Here is a 22,703-nt window from a genome sequence, read left to right as displayed (position 1 = left end):
AGGATGGTAAAGTGGTTCCATCCGGAACAATTTACGAGCTATCGTGATGGGGAATAGGATCAGATGAAGGGACATGGGAAAGGGGAAGAGTGAGGAGGAGGAGGACCACCAGAGTGGACTGGGACTTGCACCGAGTCTAATTATAACATCACAACTGCTTTCGCAACACAACTACAAACTCACAGGATACACTGTGACTGCAGTGTATTACTACCTTGCCGGAAGTGAACTCGGATGCCTATGGGGTTTGTTGTTTTGAGTCCAGACGGGGGATTCCTGATTCATCGGTGAGTACTACTACTGAGTACTGAGTACTGAGTACATTACTACAGGGAGTACAACGAGGAGTAGTGAGTCGTGACATCGATCAACCCAATGCTCAATGCAGTGTCCAATTCAACCCAGTATAACTCTCTTGTACCAGAGCAGTCACCTGATCACAACAGGTATGCTGAGGAGTCCTTTCCCAGCCCAGTCAATTGACGTTGGAGGACATGTCGCCTTTGCCACTGGATTGAGAGGATTGAAAGAAGAAAAAAAAAAAAAAAAAGCTTCGCTCCTCAAGAAATCCATTGGACGGTCAATCGCCTCGTCGTCACTTGTCCACAGCTGATTCCTTTTCCAGATCGCCCATTCACGACGCCCATCGGTCTGTAATGCATCGTGCAGGTGCAGGTTGACAAGATGACAAGACACGATTAGTCGATCTCGAATGATGCGCGGCATAGCGCAAGGTTGTTCCTGCTCGATTGAGTGGCGAATGAGATCATCCACCTCCAGTCTCGCCCTCCACCACCACCACCTGCATCGCTGCGCAGCTCTCACCATGTCGTCATGCCTCTACGTCTCTTCACAGCGGTACAGATCAACAGGAGAACCTTGAGCCAGAGAATCTCCAGTACAAACTCCATAACTCGTCCCTGAATCTGCCGTCCATGTGCATGCCCACAGTTAAACAGTCACTTGCCATGCTCGGGATCGAGAATTGATCCATGCCACAATCCCGGCACCTCATTCCCCTGGGCGATCAGCCAGAAACCGATATCTGAACGGTCTAGCCACACGAGGGCATCCCTCTGGCGAATTGGGTTCGATTGTGTCGCATCTGTGCTAGTCCCAGTCTCCCTGCACTCCGCCGTCAGCTCCTCTCTCCTTTACGCCATGTTGACAACTTTACATGCCGGGAGTCGTTGCCTGCAATTCTTGTACGCAATTGAAACCACCCACATTTCACCAGGTCTCTTCTTGGATATCTACTCAGCCATCTCGGCATCACTGCCGTGATAGACACTGAGAAGTTGAAAAGAAGCTCTCGGTATGCCACAAAGTATACATAGATATTGTGGACTTTTTCGTCCCGTTCAAACCCAGTGATCCACACGGAAGACGGACTGATCATTCCGACTCTTCCTCCGCTTCTCCCCTATTATTATCCTTTTTGAGCATCGTCTCCATGCTCATTTAGTCTCATGAGTAATCCCCTTTTTTCAATGCCGCTTTCTTCTTTCTCCCCCCCCCCCCCCCCACTCCCCCTTTTTTGGGGCGGTTGTTTGCGAGATTCGAGATGACCTTGTACTAACATAGGCATGTATCATTTCTTCTCCACATCTCAGTGGACTCGGGCTCGCAATTCCTCTCTCCTCCTCTCACTCTTTCGGGCCCTTGGTCCGGTCCCATCACGTTCCACACGTTCCACACCTTCCACACCTTCCATTCCGTCTTCCACGGCACCTTCTAGCACGAAAAATTCCATTGAGCATTGGATAAATGTGGCTCCTGACCACTGAGCCTGGAAACACCTATGTCGAGGTTGATCACGTCTAATCGCGTGAGGGTGCCGAATTGTCTAGTTCCTCATCTCTGTGCTCGATCGGCCTCGGTTTTCGGCGGAGGCATTCGCCAAGAGCAACGGCCCAGTAACTCTCTGACTGAGATCCCATTTGATACGAAGCCTGCTCAACTGTAGAGCAGTAGTATCGCCCAACACTATGGTCAGCGTGGAATCGTGGAGTAAGCCATTGATCAGTACAGCAACGGTATCTCACGATATGACTCGGCCTCCTGCGTCCGATGACACAGTCCTAGGAATATACACCAAGTTGGCAAGACGGGCGGGAATGCTGATGAGCTTATCCCAGCTAGATGTCTCTATGAAATGTCGGTCAGGAGCAATGCCTGAAATGACGGTCAGTACCTAGGCTCAGTACTACAGTATGCGTATTGCGTGGTATCGGGATTCTGGACCAAAGTCCAATGTGCATTTCATCTCGCTTGCCACCTGAACGGGCTCGGCCTGGAAGTACATTAGTCAATCAATTGACCTTACCAACAGGACAGATCCATCTGTTTCTGTAATGAATGGAACTTCCTGGTCAGTGAAATCACACCAGGACTTATCCTATACGATCCTGCATGGCGGGAAGGACATTGATCAAGACGCCTCGTGCCTCGTGCTCAATGATTTATCCGCGACATTGCCTACAGACATGACAGGGGTCAAGACTTGGTCCGAACGTGCTGCTGAATCCTGACAAGTGCGGATGATCGTCTGCTGATGCTGCTTGAGAGAAGGAGCTTATGGTGTCTCTTCCTCGGTGTGTTTGACGGAGTCCAATCGTCTATCTCTCATTCCCTATGACTGTATCTCGCGCCCAATCTGCCAAGGAGAGGCTTACGACTGGTGCCAACACGGAACGTTTCGGTGATACAAAGTACATACTTGGTCAGTGAAGCCTTTGATGCGTACTCGTTGTCGGAGCGGTGAACTGACGAGGCTATGCTCCTTCTATGCCGCGTATCAGGATGATCAGTACCGGCGAGAGTAAGTCAAAGCAAACAAATATTTGGCAGACCCGGGGGCCTAACATGGTATAGTTAGTGTGGGCTATTTCGCCTCACACTCCTCGTCGAAATCGATCATTCCAGTATTGATCATCCCATCGTTTGAACTTGCTTTGTCACCATGGTGTAGAATCAGTCACTCGAGGTATCTATGAGTATGAAGTGGAAGAGGGCAGATTCTTTTCCTCTTTTCAGTCTCTTTTCAGTCTCTTTTCAGTCTGTCTTTTACACGACGTGGTGTTGTCTTGTCCAGACTTTGGTTCAGACGGAACGGGCCATCTCCTCCCGATATCGCGCCCCTTTCCCATGGTTCCAAATGTAGGTCTATTTGACGGTGTCCCCAACCAACTTACTGCACGCGTGTCAGAACCAAACATCCATGACACGGCGATGGTTGTTATGCTGTGATACGAAGATTATGTGATGTGCATTCGGTCAGTGACCTGTCCATATGAACCCTCTGGTGCTCATTTATCGCATCGCTGGATGTTGCATCAGAAATTTCCAAGATCCACACCACCGGAGCCATCCTCATTGCAGTCTTGAACCTTCCATATGAAACTCCAATTATTTGCATGTCAGGCATAGCCTACGACTGACCGTGCTTCTACATTTGCATCATCAATTGGTGCGTCCTTGGAATTATCTTCCTCCAGGTGATTGACGGCGCATGGCACTATAACCACACTAGACCCACTTCAACTCAACTAGTCCCCGACTCTCCGGCCCACGCGCCCCCAAAGCTCCGAGCGAGGCTTACCCGAGCAATCAAATGCGGTCCTCGGCAGCTCCATAACTGCTCCGCCGAGTCTATAGCCCCATTCACTATCCTCCTCCGCCTCCATTTTCGCTCCTTTTCAATCAAACTCTACTATGAGACGCCATCCTTTTTGAATCACTGAGCTTTGACGCGTGACAAGCTAGAAGGCCGCTAGAGTGTGCTTAGAAGGCCGTTCTGGTGGCCCTAGAGGACAGCGTGGAGTCCAGTCCAATGTTTTCCCTTGTGGTGTTTTTTTTCAACAATCTTTGCGCCTGAATGCGCATAGGGCCCATTGAAGCCGGTGTCCTCGGAGCCTCGCTCTGAATAATGTAGCAGGAGCAAATAGATCGCGACTAGATCAATAGTTGCAGTAGCGACACTGCAACGGACACCCTCGTACCGATCAGCAACCCAAGCATATTCCGCTGCAAGCGTGCTGACCCGACATTGTGAAGTAGATGGAAGGGAAGGGGGGGTATTAGTGACGGAGAAGTCTTCTGCTTTCGTGGCTTCCAGAAGGTCGAAGGTCGTACTTTTGGTCGGAACTGCCGGTGCCGTAATCCAAAGCTGCGGCAGGTACGGAAGCCAGTCGTGAGCTCCACTTGGTCTGCTCAACAACTTCCAACTGGCAGCGTCTAACTTAGTTGATGTGGATTTCCACAGCCGGCAAGGCGTGGTCTCGCTGCGTCTCGCAGAAGCCATGGTGTTGCTTGCGACCCTGACAGAATTACACGAAAGCTCAATTGCCGATGCGAAGTCGTCAGTCAATGGCTGGGCTCCTACGTCGGGTCAAGTGTCAAAGTGTGATGAGTCGATGACAACAATTGATCCTTGAGCATACGCGTCCAGAATTTGTCGCACAGGTATCCTCGGTCCCTCGTACCCTCGAGTGTCAAACTGTCAATAGCTCCCACATAGCCGAGCAAGCCCCTTTCTGACCCTTCACCCTTCGTTCCATTGCCCGCTTTCGAGTCTACTCGAAATAGGTTTCAGGGTATGGCACTACGGTGATACGGTCCACCCTTGCGAACGCGATGGAAATCTCCAGTTATTGGTGATCGATGAAATGAAATGAGCATATCCACTTTCATCCACGCAGATGGACGAGCCCAAACCCCGATGAAGCCACCCTCGTGGAGAATAGCGCCCTTCTCCGGCACTACGTTTGCCAGCAGATTTGCCACTGAACCCACGTACATGTACTGTTGAGTGTTGACTGTTCACTGTACAGACTACAGACTACCTTGGTAGCTCCTCCGACAAGACGGAAGTCTGATCACAGACAGCGATGCAAAGTCCCGGCATTATGAATAGCCTCCCCGACGAGAAAGCCGCGTGACTGTACAGAAGCCTTTCAAGGTTGATGCCATCTGGCGACGGCGACATGGGGGGAAACTTCAGGCAATACTCAGGAGATTGGCCCCGACTTTATCAGTGCTGTTGGTCTTTCAGAGTCTGGAAAGGACCCTCACTGCTCTCAGCCCGTCGGAGCTCAACCTCTTTCGTGAGTGGATTTACTGGCTTCACCATCCGCAAGTCCCAATGTGAGTGTGCTGGCTTCAAGCTATTCAAACACCTGGGAAGCTCGGGACTCTAGTTTTTGATATGATCATGATGATTCTTTTCGTAACTAGACCACCAGTCGTGAGTCAAATCTTAGGGCGTTCTTTGGTGGTGTAGCCTTTTGTAAATCTGGCAGCAAGCGCCGAGCGAACACCCCGTGGGGGCGAGACTGGCAACCTCAACACGTTCTGGATACAGTAATTACTGAAATGAAATCTCTCGTGGTTCACAACGATATAGTCCGTGAACCGGAGAGCCTTGCTCTGATCTCATATTTCTGTAAGGGTCGAGTTCGGGCTGCCATGTCAGGCCTGAGGATCTGTACGGAGAAAGGGATCCATACCTATGTTCAGAAGAGCTGAGAGAAACAAGAAGAACGGGCCAAGTCTCGTTGGCGGTATATATTGACCGCCCATGAACACTGGAAGCAACCCTACAGCTCGTCTCAAACCTATCATGACTCCCATGTTTGCTAAGTTTCAAACTTGATAGATCCTTCGATATGAAACTCACAGTCTACTTTATCTACCTTGATCATCTCTTTCCCGTCCCTTCTGGATTGAGGTAATCCATCCAGCGACTGCTCGATGCTGATTGAAATTGCGCAAGTAGATGCCTGAAGCATGAATAACCGGCAGCACAGAGGTACCTCAGGCCACCAGAGCGGGGCCGCCCCGCCGTCCTTGGCACAGTTCCTGGTCAGCAGAGTTTGAACTTCAACTGCGAGTCCACCTGCATGCCATGGAACATAGTCATATAGTGATCTCAAGGAGGAGCTAGTTAGACAAGCTTTGGAACTTTTTGCTAGTGCGAAGACGGGATCATCTTAGATCTAATTCCATGATTCTGGCTTTCTAATCGCACAATATCACGAATTGCGGGAATTTCCCGCGGCAGATAGTTTTCGCAAATGCGTATGGTAGTCTGCTTGAACTGTCTTTTCACAATCCTAGCAAGTGACTCGTGTTCTTGACGTTGTACCTCTTGGTGAACAAAGTTCGATATGATTTTGTGGATACCCAGTGAATGCAGTAGTTGCATTGTACGTCACGGCTGTCTGAGCCTCTGAGGGAGTCAGCTGTCACCTGACTTTCAATGATCTGGTACAGTCCTCTTCACCTCTCAGCGCTGGACTATAACACGGCACATTGTCTGCATTTTCACACCACCCGGGAGCTCTCACGTTGACATTATCTTTTCTTCAACGCTGTCTCACACCTTAGCATTCCAAATGACCAGGTCTATCCAAAAAGTATGGGACAAGTACACATTGCTGGCAGTTGGAACTTCCGTCCCAACTGTCCTTCCTGTATTTATCTACGGTACTGCCTGGAAGAAAGAGCGGACAGCAGGACTGGTCTACGACGCGATAACTGCAGGATTCCGAGCTATCGACACTGCAGCACAGCCTCGTCATTACCAAGAGCATCTCGTGGGGGAAGGAATCCAAAGAGTCATTGCAGAGGGTATCGTCCGCCGAGAAGACCTCTACGTATGCCAAACCCCTGTGAAATCCATGTCCTTGCGCACGGCTGAACTATAACTTGATCGGAGAGGACCGATCTGGTATTCCTATTGACGGATGGTCCAGATTCAAACAAAATTCAGTCCCATAGCCGCACAGGATCCGGAGAACATGCCATACAATGCAGAGGCCTCCGTGACTGAACAAGTCCATGCATCGGTCAAGTCGTCGCTCTATAATCTTCGACCATCACCTGATCCACGCACCACAACAGATACGTACATTGACACTGTGGTTATACATTCGCCCTTGCAGACTCCAGAAGAGACTCAAGAGGCATGGCAAGCCCTCGAATGTTATGTACCGCGCTATATTCGCAATCTGGGCATTTCTAATTGCTCTGTTCCTGTGCTACGGGCCTTGTTCAATGCTGCCACTGTGAAACCAGCAACTGTTCAGAATCGATTCTATCCAGCCACATCCTATGACTCTGAGCTACGTGGATTTTGTCTCGAAAATCAGATCATATATCAGAGCTTTTGGACTTTGACAGCCAACCCGACCCTGGTGCGCTCTCGTCCTGTGCAGCAGCTTGCCGCTCAGGTGGGGATCAGTGCACCAGCTGCACTCTACACCCTCGTGATGGCCCTTGGAAATACTTCCGTACTCAACGGAACCACGAATAAGGCTCGCATGAACGAAGACTTGGCAGCGCCCCTTGCTGTGAGCGAGTTTATCCAGAAGCGACCGGAACTGTGGGCGCGACTTTCTGGGGATTTCCAAGAAATAGTGGGAGCCTATCAAAGTATGTAATCATTGAGGGTAAGAATATATGGCAAAAAGGGGCATATCAGTATATAGAAAATCAAAGAAACAGGATCTCAGTTTTGATGATTGCCAGTCGATCATCAATTCAGAGGTTATGATTAACAGCACGTTACTGCAGTAACACCTTGAGCCTGAGCTACCAACAGGGGACGTCCCCTCATGGTGGAGACACGCATATGACAGCACGTTGTTGGCCCCGCGATTGAGGAAAGCGGTGTCGTCTGGCAAAAGCTCCACTCGAATTGACCTCATCGTCGCCGGCGCAGTTTTCCAAATTCGTAATGGTCCCATCTTTTGCAGTACGCTCAGATCGATTCGACATAAGATCTTTCAACCACTCTGACCTACGGCTTATCGACCCGTTGCTTCCAACCCTAGTGCAATTATCACAATTAAGCTGAATGTCGAATTTTCACTTCCGCTGACCGTGTGCGCCTCACGGCCGGAATCTCAGATATCGCGGGCACCACGCAGCGAAATTATTTATATCAAGGCAGCGCTGTGAGCTCTCCGTGCGCTTCCTGTGTCCTGTATACTGGCCTTCCGGCAACTGCTACCGTGCGCACTCTCCGAGCATACCGATTCGGTTGACAGGACCTGATCCTTACATTGCGCCGCACGCGGAATCGCTTCACAGAAGAGACCAGGCGGTTCTTTCTAACTGGCTTGTTTGTTTTTCTTTTCGATAGAAGCAAACAATCGCTGTTTATTCCTTCGCTCTCCGCTGCAGCCTAGGGCCCGATCACATTCCCAAATCACCCTCCCCCGAAAACTTCGACTTCAACCACTCTCAAATTTCTCACCTTGTCAACCTTTCAAACTGTTCTCGAGAGTCTCCAAAACAGTCAACACATAATGAATTCACAAGGCATGACGCGCAAGCGGCCTGCACCGGGCACCACTCCACAAAACAATCCTCAGCTGCTTCAGGCGTACCAAAGTGTCAATCCGAACCCACGTTTCTCCAACGATCAATTTCTGCAATGGGGTGCAGAGTCGGCTACCAATACTGTGAATCACCCTTACATTGAGCCATCCGCTTACGGACCTGCCGCATATGCAGCCAGCCAAGACCATGCTCCCTCGGGCTTAGCTCCCTCGGCGATAACAACCGCTACAAACTCAACCCAGCTGGCGCGTCGCTCTCCTCAAAACCAGCTGATCAGTCGAAACCGAAGCTACGAGCAGTCACCTGCGCCTTTTACTGATAGCAGCGCTGGAGCAGGTAATGCTGAGAGCGCATGGGAAGAATCGATTGAGGAGCTGTACGCCCGGGCCGCAGCTGCGAAAAGGGACGCGACATCAAAGAGAAAGCAAATTCCTCCTTTCGTTCAAAAGTTGAGCAGGTATGTTTTCGACTCGGTTCTTTCTCACAAAATAGGATGACACTGACCACGACTGTAGTTTCCTGGATGAATCAAAGAACACGGAGCTGATCAGATGGTCCGACGATGGCAACTCATTCATCGTCCTCGACGAAGACGAGTTTGCTCGGCGCTTGATCCCAGAGCTCTTCAAACACAATAACTATGCCTCCTTCGTGCGCCAGCTCAACATGTACGGGTTCCACAAAAAAGTTGGCCTTTCGGATAACTCGATGCGCGCAAGTGAGCGTAAAAACAAGAGCCCGTCAGAGTACTCTAATCCCTTTTTCAAACGAGGCCACCCAGAACTGCTCTGGTTGATTTCTAAGCCCAAGAACCAGCCTGGTCACGGAGCCAAGGGAAGCAAGGCCGGGAGCCGTGTTAAGACCGAGGAAGCGGACGAGAATGAAGGAGAAGACTATGGAGAGGAAGCTGGTGCTGGCCACCGTGAAGATCGTGCGCGAGCGCGCCCGCTTCACCTGATCACCGACTCGGCGATGCCTAAGGAGCGCCTTGATCAGGTAATTCACGCTCTGAACGAGATTCGTATGCAACAAGCGAGGATTTCAGGCCACATCGAGAGCTTGCGACATGACCATGAGTTACTGTCTGCCCAAGCCGCCAGCTTCCAAGAGCAACACACCCGCCATGAAAATTCGATCAACGCAATCCTCACCTTTTTGGCGACGGTGTACAACCGCAGCCTTCAACAAGGCGACAGCGCGTCCAATATCGCTAGCTCCTTTGCGGGCGTGATCTCGGGGGACCAGCAAGGCAATATCGTGGATATGGGTGGTGACTTTGGCTTCAACCCTATGGCATCCATGGCCAGTCCAACCGGACAGCGGACACTGAAGAGACAGCCGCTATTGCTCAAAGCGCCGCCTACCGCGAATGAGGGCAATCGGGCGACTACCCTTTCGCCAGCTGCCACTGGGCCCTACGACAATCGATCGCGCAATAATACTCGCCAGCCCAGTGCGTCACAACCAGGGCATGTGGAAGAGTTACTTGACACTAGCCCTCGTCAAGCTGCTGCCAATTATTCCATGGGAAATGGCACCGAGACAGACTTCCCGGAAAAAGAAATGTTGTCTGTGATTCAAAATTCAAATGCCCGCCACGCCAGCCCCAATACCATTACCCACTTCCCCGACGTTTTGTCCTCGCTTGAGAAGGGAGGCAATGGCGCGATCACCCCCGGCGTCCGCGCCGATATGCTTCGGATGATGGCAAACAAGACCGGACATGATGCCGATTCCGCGAGTGCCAACAACGCCCTCGTATCGCCCACACCCCCACCCATGCCCCAAGACTATTCCAATCGCCTCTCCAAGACACGCCAGCAAATTGACAGCCTCGCCAGACTGCAGGCCCAGCAGGACCGCTCTGTGCAGGACTTGACGAACCTTCTGCAACCACTGAGCCCCACAGGGAACATTCCTGGATTGAACAATGATAACGCACCTCCGATTGACCTTGAGAACATCTTCGACCTTGACTACTTCAGCAATGATGTGTCTGGATCCGCCGGAGAAGTAGTTCAGCCAGCACATGACTCATCGACAGCCGGCACAGGGACGACGGCCCACCAAGGCGATCCCGCGATGGTCGCCACCGTGGGTGCTCAGCCGGACAATACAGATGATTTCATGGCGTTCAACGACGACCCTCTGTTCGCTCAAGCTCAACCTTCGCAAAACCTGCACCCGCATGATCCCTCTTACGGTTATGGGTTTGATGGAACAGGCTATGGCGCCGACGTCGGATCTGGCAATCTCGATTCGAGCCGCATCGTCGAGCAATTAACCGATAGCGAGGCCACTAGTCCTGCGGCTGCTGTTGAGGATCCGGATGCTGAGCTTGATGATGGTGGCAGTGCTACTAAACGACGTCGTAAGGCCTAGACGCATCTTGATCTTCATCTTCACGCTAGGTTCCACGTTCGAGGTTACATGAGAGACAGCTTGCGAGAGGCCGGGGGCACATGTGAAAGAGCTCACTTGTCCATTGAAGCAGTATTCGATGATCGAAGCAAATTCTAGACTCTAGAAGGAGAGAGGGGGAGGGAAAGAGGGAAGAGAGACAGAGAATGGCAGGCATTTGATCAAATACCCCGGGGAGAAAAAAGCATGGCGTTACATGAGCATCAGGTTCATCGACTTCTCATTTTATTCCTTTTCTTTCCTTTCATTGTCTTTTCTTTTCTTTTCTTTTTTTTGTGGGAAAGTTTCATATCCTATGATATTTTTGGGCTCGGTATCTTGCTATTCCTGTCCCTCTTCTCTAACCAAGTATCTTATCCAGAAGCGAAGGTTGATACGTTTACACATCGAGAAAGCTTGCTATGCATACATGAGAGATGGAGCATTGCGAATGGACTTGACACTCTTCTGAAATCTTGGAACCGTCATGGGCATTTTTGACTCTCCTTTTTGCAGTCGCTTGACGGATCTATCAAAGCATTCTTTGGAAATATCCGTTGCAGACATCGAGACGGGGCTTCCCAAGAGCTTGCACCAGTAACATGACCATATGATACACATAAACTAGCAATGACAGAAGAAACCTTGGGATGGCGTCTGTGCTCTACACACTCACAGTCCCTAGAATGGTGAGCTCTCACGTTCCCTTGAATCTGGACGTTTGAAGTTCATTCCAGCAGGCGTCTTAGCATCGAGCCGTGCTTGAAAATCTACATTCTCACAAGACCCCTAGAATACAATACTCAACGCTCGCTGTCATCTGCTCCGACAATGTCATCTACTACGGCGACCTACCTCTCCGCAATGAGATCTCCTTCCAACTGGATTGGAAGTCGCGGCCATGCTCAAGTCAGAATCCCTGACCGCGAGCTGATTCCCAGACTTGCTACTGTCACTGTCTGGCGCCCCAACCGTTGTTCGACCCAGGCGCCCCTGGACCGGACAGTGCTCTTCACCGATGCCCAAATCTTCATCAAGCGGACCCGGTTTTTCCCAGAACGATGTGCATGAACGCCACAATGTAGATTATGCATCTGCTCGCTGAACGCGCTTTTGGAAGAATGTCCCGTACCATGGAATTTCTCGCCGCGAACCCCCATCCTTCATCCTTAATTCCATCCAGTACCGCGGCTGCGGCTTGCAAGCAAGGCCGCCTAGGTACTAGGTAGTGGTAACATGTAAGAAGGAACATGATATCGTTATCTCGGCCCTGGGAGAAAATGCGCTCTGGTTCCAACACCTGATAGATAAGCCCGGGTTTCGACGGAAATTAAGTAGGAGAATAGGTAGTCGCCATACCTTGTTGACGCACTTAAACCCCATATAAGCTGATATAGCTGGAACGTATTTGGTAGATACCTGGATCAAGTGCCGAAGAAGTCCCATTGGGAAGGGACTGCCAGGAAGACAAGTTTACGAAGACCATGGAGTAAATTAAGATTCTTGCAATCCAATCCGAATTCGGCTGAGAACATTGGGAGGTTTTCCGAGGACTCGGCCCGATAAAGATATCTGCGTGCGATCAAGGAAGCTATATGTATCTAGTTCCCCGGCTGTCCACTGTTAATTGAAGAGAACCTACTTTCCTGCACGATCCCATTCTCGTTCACCAGCTCTCTCGCGCTTGCGCTCTCGTTCCCGATCCCGTTGTAATCCTCTCTTTCGCCCGCTTGGCCCTCCTAGATCCTTCTCTTTTTCCCGTGGATCGATCACCATCAAGGAATCTGCATCGTCCGGGTGCTCTTTCTTCCAATTCAAGTCCTTTCCTAGCGTGTCCTTTCCAAACCGAAGGGTATGATTTAACCAACCCTGGTCGTGTATATCGTCCTTCTCGTCTGCTTCAGCGTCGGGATCATCCCATGATTTGCACGATTGACAATTGGCGATGAAGTGTAGATCGCAAAGTTGTGCTTCTTCGTCGTCGTCGTCCTCATTAACTTCTCGGGTATCTTCTTTGTGAGAATTGTGATTCTCTTTGGATTCGTGGCGATGTGATATTGAAGGTGTAGGATCCATCGTTCCTTCAAGTTTGGCCTTGAACGCATTAAACATGTCAAGTGCTGCCTTTTCGGCAGACGTTTTCGAGCCTGAACCGGAAGCTGCGCCGTTCGTCGAGCCGGGTGCTGGTCGTTTTCGGCCGCGAGTCGCCGTCTCGGGAATCATGGCCTCGAGAGCGGACTTTTTGCGGCCAGTGTCTGCGGGACCGACCTCGACGTTTCGTCGCATGGACGCCTTGAGTGATGCGATTTCGGCCTCCATCCGCGAGAGTTTCGAGGGTGCGTCCTTGGGAGGTGGAGATACCGGACTTGGAGAACGAGAGGGAGACTCTGGGTTGGGCAGGGGCAGTTGCATATGTGGTTCGGGAGTTTTGATCCTCTGCTTGCGAGGGGATGAGGAGGGACGGTTCGGGGATGGGGAACGAGGTCGTTTTCGCGCGGCCAACGATGGCTCTGCTGTGCTTTTCATTTGTGATGTCTTTTCAATGCCAGTCTCCTTCATTGCGTCGGGTACATCGGCGACTAATTTTGTGTTAAATTTGGGCTTTGCCGGTCGTATAGGCATACCCTCTTCCCCTTCATCATCGCCAAAACTAAGCAGAACCTTGGTCGCCTTCTTCTTCTTGTTCTTCTTCTTTGAGGCTTGATCGTCAGCGCCACCGGTGGTCGTCGAGATCGTCTTGCGGTCTTTCAATTTCCCTTCCAGTGGTCCCAGTTCTCCCACTTGGCAGGAGATCACCTTGACCGGATATAGTGGCCGCTCGGTGCCCTCGACGCGGTCCGCCTCTGCAATCTTCAACACATTGAAGATACTGTCACCTTCCAGTCGTCCAAACAATGTACACTGCCCATTCATCTCCCGCTCCGTGTTCCCCAGCGTAATGAAGAACTGACTTCCGTAGGACCCATCCTCGCTCTTGGCCATGCCCACCTGGCCCCGCCGATTGAAGCGCAGACGACTGTGGATTTCATCGCGGAGCACAACGCGCTCACTGGGATCGCGCGCCTCGGGATCATATTCGAACTCGGGATACTCGTAGATAGAGGTGCCTCCGGATCCCGTACCCGTCGGATCACCGCCTTGAACTACAAAGTCGGGCACAATGCGATGAAAGATTGTGCCGGCGTAGTAGTTATCTTTGCAGTGTTGGAGGAAGTTCTTGCACGTGAGCGGCGCCTGTTTGGCGAATAAAGCGATATGGATCGGACCGATGGTGGTGTGAAGCGTCGCCGACGCCGTGGGATTCGGCTCGCTTGCATATTGTGTGGACATTCTGGATGCAGCGTCGTATAGGACGGACAAAGAGCGCAGAAGGAGGCGCTGTCGGAGTTGTCGAACCACCACGACTTGGAAGGGGGGTGGGGAGGGGGAGAGCCGCTCCAAGGGTGACAAGGCCTGGTCAACTCCAGTCGTTCTTCGATATTCTGCTTTCCGCAATGGAGGGTATTCTCCGAGTCAACGGCAGAACGTCATGTCACGTGGCCTTGAGTACGCCGTCTCACCAACTAGCTCCATACATAGTACAATTGTACAGTAGAACTTCAAATAGGTGCACGGTACCACACTACTTTTGGTCTGATCGAGAAAGTACGAAGGGGGCGATCCAAGGCATCGTGAATGCTCTCACTTGGTGAGAGGCCATCATAGCAAGAGATTAAATACATGAAACAATACGCAACGGATATCGCATAAGTTGTGCGTTGGCTCTACTTCGGCCGTGTCTATAAGCAATGATCCCTAAGAGAGGGAAAAAAAAAGAGCGTCATCTGTCGCTTGGGGAAGGTTGTCGCTTTTTGGCTTGACGAAGATGCAAGTGTTGCCGTGGGCTGAGTTGCATGTGGAGGTCGGTAACGGCGATGGTGACTTTTACAGTTGTCGCGAGCGGTCTTTCTCCCTCCGTCTTTCTCTGTGTCCCGGCTTTTCCTCCCCTCTGATGCGCAAACCGCACGAGACATGAACCATGCACTCGCGGGCCTCATTCGAACAAGAATGGGTCCATGGACAATGTGCACATTGCCATGGAAGAATGAAAGGGGGCCATTACCTGTTCGCCTGGAAGTGATTAGCACGGATTATCAGGCGAGACCTTTTACAGACGCACAACTCCAGAAACTGACGGCTTCCCGCGGTCTAAGGATTGGAAGAGAGGATGGAATGATTGGCGCATAGTGGGTGTTTGGCAAGCACTCAAGGTCAAGACCCGTGGGTGCGCCGGCAGCGGAGATCTTACAGCATTGAGGCAGCAAGCATATCCTTGAGTTGTCGCGTTGGGGAAGTGAAAAGAGACTCGAAGGATGCAAGGCGCAAGAAGGCGAGTCAGAGGTCGTGGTGGTGATGGTTGTCGCGTGGGGTCAAAAAGCGGCACGGCATCCATGTCCTTGTGCTGTTGCAGGGAGGGAGGGAGAGACAGAGAGAGAGAGAGAGAGACCGGCATCAGGCTGAGATGCGATCTCCGAGACACAACAAAGCATGGAGCCATCAGAGATACGGTAGAGGAAGCGGCCGGGGCGACGTTGGCCTTACAAGCCCTGCCCATTTTGGGCCGCCATCATCGGCACTGACATGGTCATAGGTAAAGGCATCGACAGAGGTCTCATTCCACGATCATGGTCAAAGGTGGGGGTTCTGGCATGAAGACCGAGTTGAAAGCGCAGTCGACGGAGCGTCCGTTCTGAGATCTCATACCCATCCTGTCGCAACAGTTTCAACATGGCCTTGTCGGTCAGCTTGTCTTGCATGAAGAGCACCTTGATGCGTGCATGCAGCACCTCGTCCGCGGTGGTGGTGCGGCTGCGTTTGCGGATTCCCCCACAGTCGGAGACGGGACTGGATCGTCCGTTCCTTCACCTGGATGTTAAATCGAGATTGCAGAATGCGACTGATGGAGTCACTACTGATACCGCGTTGGAAGAGAGTGATGATCTCTTCCCGATAGGGTTCAAGATTGATCTGTTGACGCGGCATATTGTCGAGGATGCTGTTTGATTTCTCTCTCGGGGGTGAGGTATACTTGAAGATGTAGAAGTTTAGGGGCAGGGTGGGGGACTGAGGTTTGGGAGAGGAAGAGTGAGCCAAGAGAAACGACCAGGAGGGAACGGGGGTGAAGGGAAGAGAGAAGGTGACCGAAGACCCAAACTGGGTGGAATCTCATTATATGATCACACGGCTGCCAGGACACGCTAAATCACATGGAAAGTGCCAATTGTCAAATGGTGGCTTTTTTGGGTGAAAGCCGCTTGAAGCGGGGCAAGAGAGGGGACTAGACCAGACTAGGCCCGTAAGAACACGAGCGCCGTGAGAAACCGGAGAGAGAGAGAGAGAGAGAGAGAGAGAGAGAGAGAGGTGAAGTCGCGCATGTTGTTCTCTTCAGTCCAGCGAATGTGTCCGCCTCGATCCCTTCTTCTCCATAATGTGGCTCGGTACAAGAGGTGATCATCTTCTCAATGAGGCTTTTCAAAGCAGTGGACTGTTGAGGAGCGGATACTTCAAATACCACCCCACTACTACTGTCTACTTCATGCTTGGGTGACAGTATGTCCGTAGGAAAAATCAAGTAGACGTGTACGTGAGGTAAACGCTTTCTTCGTTAATTCATTCATAAGGTAGACACCATCTGGCTACTGCTACCGATCATTTAACTATAGGCATTCTCTACCTGATACGAAGTGGGACACAAGAGTACCTACAGTACCTACAGTACCTACAGTACCTAGGTACTATAGTCTTGGTCCCCGTCCAGTTATTGACTGAGTCGGCCAACCCCCAAAGGAACTCAACATTCTGCGAGTGAGCAGGGTCAGACGGTAGTTGACAAGTCTGTCAGGTATGAGAAAAGTCACGTAATCGGGACTTGATTTCAATTATCAAAACATTACGTGGATGAGGGTGCATGTCATGGAAAGGTCGTAAAGGCAAGGCCTGTCTGCAGAATCAACCCAACTACCACGTTCAGGAAGAAGACGACGACGCAGGGCTAGGGGGGGGGGATTCGGTTTCCTCTCGTCAGTAGATTGGCGAGGAGAAAGCCAAGAGATTTACTTCTTTTCCACAGAGGCCGTGTCATTGACGGTAATGACCTCGGCACGGTTCTTGTTTCGCTTGGAGATTCGGAATCCACCGACCAAGAAGAACAGAGCCTCCAGACCAAGGATCACAGCCAGAGTCACCATGGCGCCTACCACACCAGCGACGGCGCGAGACATGCCATGAGAGCTGGAGGAGGAGGGGGAGGAGGTGGCGGTGGCCTGGGCGCTGCTGGTCGTGCTCGACGCACACTTCCCGTCGGTGTTGCCGCAAAGATCACACCACTGGGCATCCGAGGAGACGGCGACCTTTTCCAGACCGGACTTGAAATCAGACCAGGAGAGGAGATCCTTGGTCTGGCCGAACAGGGGCCACACAGTGGGTTGCGCACCCTCGGTCAATGTGCCATTGTGAAACATGAAACGGACGCTCAGCTCATCCTGAGAGGGCATCCCCGTGCCAGTGGCATTGGTCACCAGCTCAAAAGCCATGGATGAGGCGTAGTCGGGGAGTCCGGTGAAGTCAACCGAGGCAGCGGGCAGCTGCACCAAGCCGAAGAAGGACAGGAACGTTCCATAAGAGCCAAAGGAGATGGCCAGCTTGGACTTGCCACCGGAGGCGATGGTCTCATTGAAGCTGGAGAGAATCTCCCCCGCGAGAACGGCACCCGCGATGGCTCGCACAGGGTCAGAGGAATTGTAAGCCAGATTATACTGTTGATTGTTGGCAAGCTGGAGCAATTGATCATAGGTCGCCTGGTTGGCGGAGGCCTCCGCCGATGAGTTGTGAATGCGGCCCACATTCAGATAATCGAAGATCGAGTATGCGTTCTTGAAGCTCATCAGCGACGGTGAGAAAGTTGAGTTGATCAGGGGTGACAGAGACTGGTAGAAGCTCTTGGTGGATTGCAGCATCGTCTCATACGCGGTTGAGACGTAATAGTTGTTGCTGCTCACGGTCGCCTTGTTGCACTCACTGGAGCCTTGGAGCCAGGTCTGTCCCTCATTGCTGTTGCTGGAAGAGGTGGCTGCAATCTGAATCAATTGATAACCCTGAAGCGGCGAGTCGACCGTCGTTCCGTTGGCCAGGGTCTGATTGGCACTGCTGCCCGCTGGGGGATAGACACCCTGCAGGAAGCCCGTGGCCGAGTTCTGCAGAACAGCGTCGGCGGGGGAGCTCGCGCTGATCTGCGCGGGGTTCACAATCACGGGGCTGATGCCTTCGATCTGCTTGTCAGATCCAGCGGCCACATAACGGTCATGGTAGAAGGAACCGGCGTCGAAGACCTCCCGGTAGCCAAGATTGGTCAGCTGCGTGTTGCCCAGCACTTTGGCCGTGCGATCACCGTGACGGGCATAGATGTACGCTCCCAGGACCCGTTCGGCCTCGACCACCGAAGTCGACAAGGAGGCTGCCAGCAGCAGACCCGACTGAATGGACGCGCGCATGGTGATAAGCAGGAGGACGAGGAGGACGAGTGACCTTCAGAAGAAAAGAAATGGGACCGAAACAGGACCTCTGTTGCCGTGGAGCTTGAATGGAAGGCGGACAGAGAAAAAGGTGAGAACGCAACCTCGTCTGTCCCAATCGTGTGGTTTTGTTTGTTCCAGGCGTGCTCCACTGGAGGATGGGAATAGAAGACTGCCAACTTGGCGGACGAACCAAGAAATACAGCGTGATTTATACCTTTTCGGGGGCCCCTCAGTCGGAGTCATCCGCGGAGAAGCTGCGGCATCAAAACTGGTCGCGGTCCAGCCCATCCAGTTCTTCCGCCTACACTTTCAAGTAAGTTAATCACGACTCACTAGTAGTGGCTGCCGAGCGTCTTCGATGCTTTTCCACTGGTCGAGACCAATCTCACGCAAGAGCATGCCCATGTCAGGCATGCATTCAACATCCATTTCGCAACCATAATCAATGAGCCGGTTGCTTGACTGAAGGTTTGTTCACGCTGTTGTCAGACTGACTCGTGCACCACCTCCGGGTGCGGGGTTGCAGTCCACGCTCCCGTACCTACATCGGTACGAAGTTACTACGTAACAAATCAAGCAGACAATCACCTTGTCCGCGTTATAGATCGATAACAATAGCAATGGATGGTGTTGACAGCAGATGAGAATCTTGCAGGTTTACAGGTGACCTTCCACAATTTTGGTTCGACAACTTGCTGTGTACAGAGACAAGTCTCTGTCAACAGGTACTAGTGGGGGATTTGCAGCATCCGTACCTGCCTGGTATCTTTTCGGAATGAGAAATGGGAATTGACTCTTATCAGGTATGCGTGGGGGGGGGGGTCCATAGTGGGGGAGTTGACCAATTGAAACAGATCTAGTGGGGCTATAGGAGCTCGAGAACAAGAACGTCCGGTGGAACTGTAAACCTTCTGGGCTGCCAGTTGCCGTGGGTGGTTGGAGGTATCGAGCACTGGTTTTTTTCTCTTCTCCCCCACTTGTCGCGACTCGCGAGACTCACTACTACTACAGGACTCGTACAAAGTAAGGTACGTAGCACGACCTCTACTCAAGACCACGGTGGGGTACTGCTACAGCCCTCTGCAGCTACGGTATACAAGATGGTGAGGAACAGTACCACTATTCAGGACGCAGGGCTGTCCATGACTCCATCACTTTCGAGTACCTCGACGATGCAGCTGATGGTATGGTAACTCGATCAACCTTTATGCCCAGTGAGGGTTAAGTCACATAAGCAAGGCTTTGCCAGTATGATGTGACGTCACAATCAGACTGCCCGGATTGGATGGAATTACCCAAGGTAGTAAGGGAGCTTCAATGAAATAGTCCTCGGACCGGTGATCATGCTTCCTGGAAGTCTCGAAGGGCCCACAATCAAAAGGTCATAGCAAGTATCAAGCTGTAGTGACCCCTTGGTCGCCCATCAATTCACACCCGTTTCGTACCACGCCAATCAAGCCACCCGTCTGCACCACTTCGGAGCCACCACCCGACAACCGCCACTCAATCTCGGCGAGGCCCTCGAGCCATGTGATCCGCGTCTGTGCAGGGACATCCAGCCTTTGCAATTGGTCTGCCAGTGCAGATAGAATGTCCGCCAGCGCCAGGCCTTTACTTGATTTGAGCGTGTTCACGGTGTTGAGACAGGAAGTCACATCGCTCGTGGAGAGAATGGTCCGCATGATCTCTTCGATATCGGCCGGATGTGGGGCGGCAATACAGTCATAGATGGTTTCGTTGGTGATCATTTCATGTTCGGGCAGGGGCGCATTTGGGGCATCTCTCATGGGCAGGGGGATACCTGTAGTCATGGGTGAGTTTGAATCCGGCAAGCACTGTGAACGGTGGATGATATTCCAGGAAAAACTCTGAGTAACAACCCGGGCAGAGAAGGGACTTACTGCTGGCATGACAGGCTTGAAGCACATTCAAAGCGCGTCGCATGTCTCCCTTGCTCAGCTTGACGAGACTCTCTACAGCTTCAGGCTGGATGCGCACGTTTTCTTTCTCAATGACTTGATCGACGAGGACTCGAATGTCGGCCTCCTTCAAGGGACTGAAGCGAAATCGGGTACATCGTGAGAGAAGGGCCGGGGACAACTTGTGTGTGTAATTGGCAATGATGCAGAAGCGGGTGTTTGCGGTATATTTTTCCATGATCCGTCGCAGGGCCATCTGGGCTGTCGAGGTCATGGCGTCGGCCTCATCCAGAATGATCAATTTGAAGCCGGCGAGGGAAGAGGTGCTATCTTTGGCCACGGGGGCCATGGTGAAGATCTGTTTTGTGCCTGTTCAACAATCAAACTTTAGTGACATGGAATCACCACCAACCTTAAGCTCCCACGTAGCAATGCATTGGCAGCTTACTGGCAAACGTCTTGATTTGTTCTCGCACAACGTCAATGCCACGGTCGTCACTGGCATTGAGCTCGAGCACCATCTGTCGCATGTTTTTCGTTCCATATATCCGCCGGGCGAGTGCCAAGATTGTTGATGTTTTGCCCGTTCCTGGGGGACCATAAAGAAGGAGATGAGGTAGGCGCTAGTGTCAGGTAAGCATATGTGCTCTGCCAATCTCGGCGTACCAAGACAGACGTACGTTCTTTTCGATGAATTTGTTGATTGTTGCGAGAATGTCTTGATGACCTGAAACATCATCTAATGTGCTTGGTCGGTATTTCTCAACCCTGAATGGAAGGCAGAGCTTAACACCGTATCATCAGCCCGAGTGAAGTCCGAGATTCGTACCATGGCAAATTGTCTTGAGCTTGTACTGGCAGATCAGCCACCGTCCTCTTTTTCCCACTAGCATTCTCTGAGCTGAATTGAACGTCCTTGGTGGGCGCATCCACGTCCATTTCATCTTCGTAATCCGACATGGTGAATAGTCACTGTGAGGTGCAATCAAAAAACGTGATCAATGGTGCTGATGGTTGGAAATTGGCCGCTCGATCGCGACAAATGCAGCTTGGACGCGTTGCGCGCGTTAAGAGGAGCTCGGGCCGGAAAATCCACGACCATCCGGAGTTGGAGTTCAGTAAGCAGTTCCCGATCAAGAGGCCCCGACTGAGGTAAGCTTCCCGCAGTCCAACCGTCCACTACCGGAGTACCTAAGGTACTGAAAGGGGACGTGGGTCGATGTCATTGCCCAACTGCACCACCGCCTGCATCGTCCGCAGTCCGCACCGCCGCCTCCGCAACATCAGCCTGCTGATCTATTGCTCCCTGCAAATCCAAGCTCCTCGCCAACCCATCCAGCATGCCGGTATGTATATGATCCTGGTGTCTGTGAGAATCAAGAAATAGTATCTGAAACTGACCATGATTTTTCCAGGCGTATCACTCCATCTTCCTAGAGGACCGCGATGTTCCCGTGATAGGTACATTGCCCCGCCTGCAGCTGTTCGGCTGCTCGACTCTGTCTCGAGGGCCGATTTGCAGCGCCGGCCTTCCCACAAGCACATAAGTTGACAAAAAGATGAACGATAGGGAACTTTCCTATCTTGCCATTGCGTACCAAGACTCGTGGTCCCGCATACACACTTCCCGCGCTACCCCCCAATACCCCCGATATGGATGTCACCCCCGAAAGTGAATCCTACGATTGCATCGACGAAATTCTGTCCCTCTTCCGCGCCAACGTCCTGTTCCGAAACTTTGAGATCAATGGCCCGGCAGATCGTATGCTCATTTATGGTACACTCTTCATCAGCGAGTGTCTAGGCAAAGTCAAGCCTACAATGACTGCCCGCGACGCCGAAAAGGTAGGCAGTTGCATTTCTGAACTCCAAGCTGTCGCATGCGGGGCAAAAGGCGAAGACTGATATTTCAAACTCGATAGGCCTTGATCAATGCTTCCTTGGAAAGCTTCGCCATTCCGGGTGATGTTTCGTTCCCATTGAACCAGGCCTTTGAGCCACCTCGTGATCGCCAAGACGCGGAGACCCTGCGAGCGTAAGTACTGGACGGACTGCCATTGCGACGTGGTTAGACGCAGTCACTGACCAAGTCCCCTCTTTTGCCCCAATTAGATACCTCTCCCAGGTTCGCCAGGAAATCGCCATGCGGCTACACGCTAGATTATACCCTGGTGGTGAGGGACCTTCCAAGGTTAGTTGCAACCAACGCTCCCGGCGATCAACCCCCCTCATTGCAACAGCCCCGGTTAACGGAATGATAGTTCTGGCTCAGCTTCACGAAGAGAAAGTTTATGGGCAAGAGCCTGTAGAGGGACGAGGCGATTATATATTGTTTCATGAATTTCAGCGCATCAATCAATGAATTTTGATTCGTCAATCGAATCGCGCAAGACCCGTGGTACCGAACTGGATGGCAGCACAATTGGAAGTCCAACCTAGCTACAAGACTAATTGATTTCCATCCTATCAAGAGGCAGAGATTGAA

At 51.8% G+C, this 22,703-nt stretch overlaps 9 protein-coding genes across 9 annotated transcripts; 4 read left to right on the top strand and 5 right to left on the bottom strand.

The window, feature by feature from the left end:
• Positions 1–3,805: 3,805 nt before the first annotated feature.
• On the bottom strand, positions 3,806–4,303 carry N7539_009539 (uncharacterized protein; the record flags this gene model as incomplete). The annotated part of the gene is made up of 1 exon (XM_056939134.1): positions 3,806–4,303. One exon carries the CDS (start codon positions 4,301–4,303, stop codon positions 3,806–3,808), a length of 498 nt encoding a protein of 165 aa, XP_056785629.1.
• A 2,092-nt stretch (positions 4,304–6,395) lies between these two features.
• On the top strand, positions 6,396–7,442 carry N7539_009538 (putative aldo-keto reductase (AKR); the record flags this gene model as incomplete). Its single annotated transcript, XM_056939133.1, has 2 exons — positions 6,396–6,656; positions 6,756–7,442. The coding sequence occupies 2 exons, from the start codon at positions 6,396–6,398 to the stop codon at positions 7,440–7,442; spliced, it is 948 nt and encodes a 315-aa protein (XP_056785628.1).
• An 870-nt stretch (positions 7,443–8,312) lies between these two features.
• Positions 8,313–10,728, top strand: N7539_009537 (uncharacterized protein; the record flags this gene model as incomplete). Its single annotated transcript, XM_056939132.1, has 2 exons — positions 8,313–8,803; positions 8,862–10,728. 2 exons carry the CDS (start codon positions 8,313–8,315, stop codon positions 10,726–10,728), a joined length of 2,358 nt encoding a protein of 785 aa, XP_056785627.1.
• An 849-nt stretch (positions 10,729–11,577) lies between these two features.
• N7539_009536 (uncharacterized protein) lies at positions 11,578–11,817 on the top strand (the record flags this gene model as incomplete). Its single annotated transcript, XM_056939131.1, has 1 exon — positions 11,578–11,817. The coding sequence occupies one exon, from the start codon at positions 11,578–11,580 to the stop codon at positions 11,815–11,817; it is 240 nt and encodes a 79-aa protein (XP_056785626.1).
• Positions 11,818–12,384: 567 nt separating this feature from the next.
• Positions 12,385–14,076, bottom strand: cwc27 (putative peptidyl-prolyl cis-trans isomerase; the record flags this gene model as incomplete). The annotated part of the gene is made up of 1 exon (XM_056939130.1): positions 12,385–14,076. One exon carries the CDS (start codon positions 14,074–14,076, stop codon positions 12,385–12,387), a length of 1,692 nt encoding a protein of 563 aa, XP_056785625.1.
• A 1,247-nt stretch (positions 14,077–15,323) lies between these two features.
• Positions 15,324–15,768, bottom strand: N7539_009534 (uncharacterized protein; the record flags this gene model as incomplete). The annotated part of the gene is made up of 2 exons (XM_056939129.1): positions 15,324–15,594; positions 15,617–15,768. The coding sequence occupies 2 exons, from the start codon at positions 15,766–15,768 to the stop codon at positions 15,324–15,326; spliced, it is 423 nt and encodes a 140-aa protein (XP_056785624.1).
• Positions 15,769–16,838: 1,070 nt separating this feature from the next.
• Positions 16,839–18,275, bottom strand: N7539_009533 (uncharacterized protein; the record flags this gene model as incomplete). The annotated part of the gene is made up of 1 exon (XM_056939128.1): positions 16,839–18,275. One exon carries the CDS (start codon positions 18,273–18,275, stop codon positions 16,839–16,841), a length of 1,437 nt encoding a protein of 478 aa, XP_056785623.1.
• A 1,418-nt stretch (positions 18,276–19,693) lies between these two features.
• Positions 19,694–21,178, bottom strand: N7539_009532 (replication factor C subunit 3; the record flags this gene model as incomplete). Its single annotated transcript, XM_056939127.1, has 5 exons — positions 19,694–20,100; positions 20,201–20,587; positions 20,667–20,841; positions 20,899–20,986; positions 21,048–21,178. The coding sequence occupies 5 exons, from the start codon at positions 21,176–21,178 to the stop codon at positions 19,694–19,696; spliced, it is 1,188 nt and encodes a 395-aa protein (XP_056785622.1).
• A 380-nt stretch (positions 21,179–21,558) lies between these two features.
• Positions 21,559–22,527, top strand: N7539_009531 (actin-related protein 2/3 complex subunit 3; the record flags this gene model as incomplete). Its single annotated transcript, XM_056939126.1, has 6 exons — positions 21,559–21,564; positions 21,634–21,679; positions 21,789–22,063; positions 22,141–22,253; positions 22,331–22,409; positions 22,480–22,527. The coding sequence occupies 6 exons, from the start codon at positions 21,559–21,561 to the stop codon at positions 22,525–22,527; spliced, it is 567 nt and encodes a 188-aa protein (XP_056785621.1).
• Between the last annotated feature and the right edge of the window lie 176 nt (positions 22,528–22,703).

Source organism: Penicillium diatomitis (assembly GCF_028827545.1).
Source record: "Penicillium diatomitis strain IBT 30728 chromosome Unknown utg000018l_segment0_segment0, whole genome shotgun sequence".
Lineage (NCBI taxonomy): Eukaryota > Fungi > Ascomycota > Eurotiomycetes > Eurotiales > Aspergillaceae > Penicillium > Penicillium diatomitis.
This window is presented reverse-complemented; position numbering and strand designations above follow the sequence as displayed.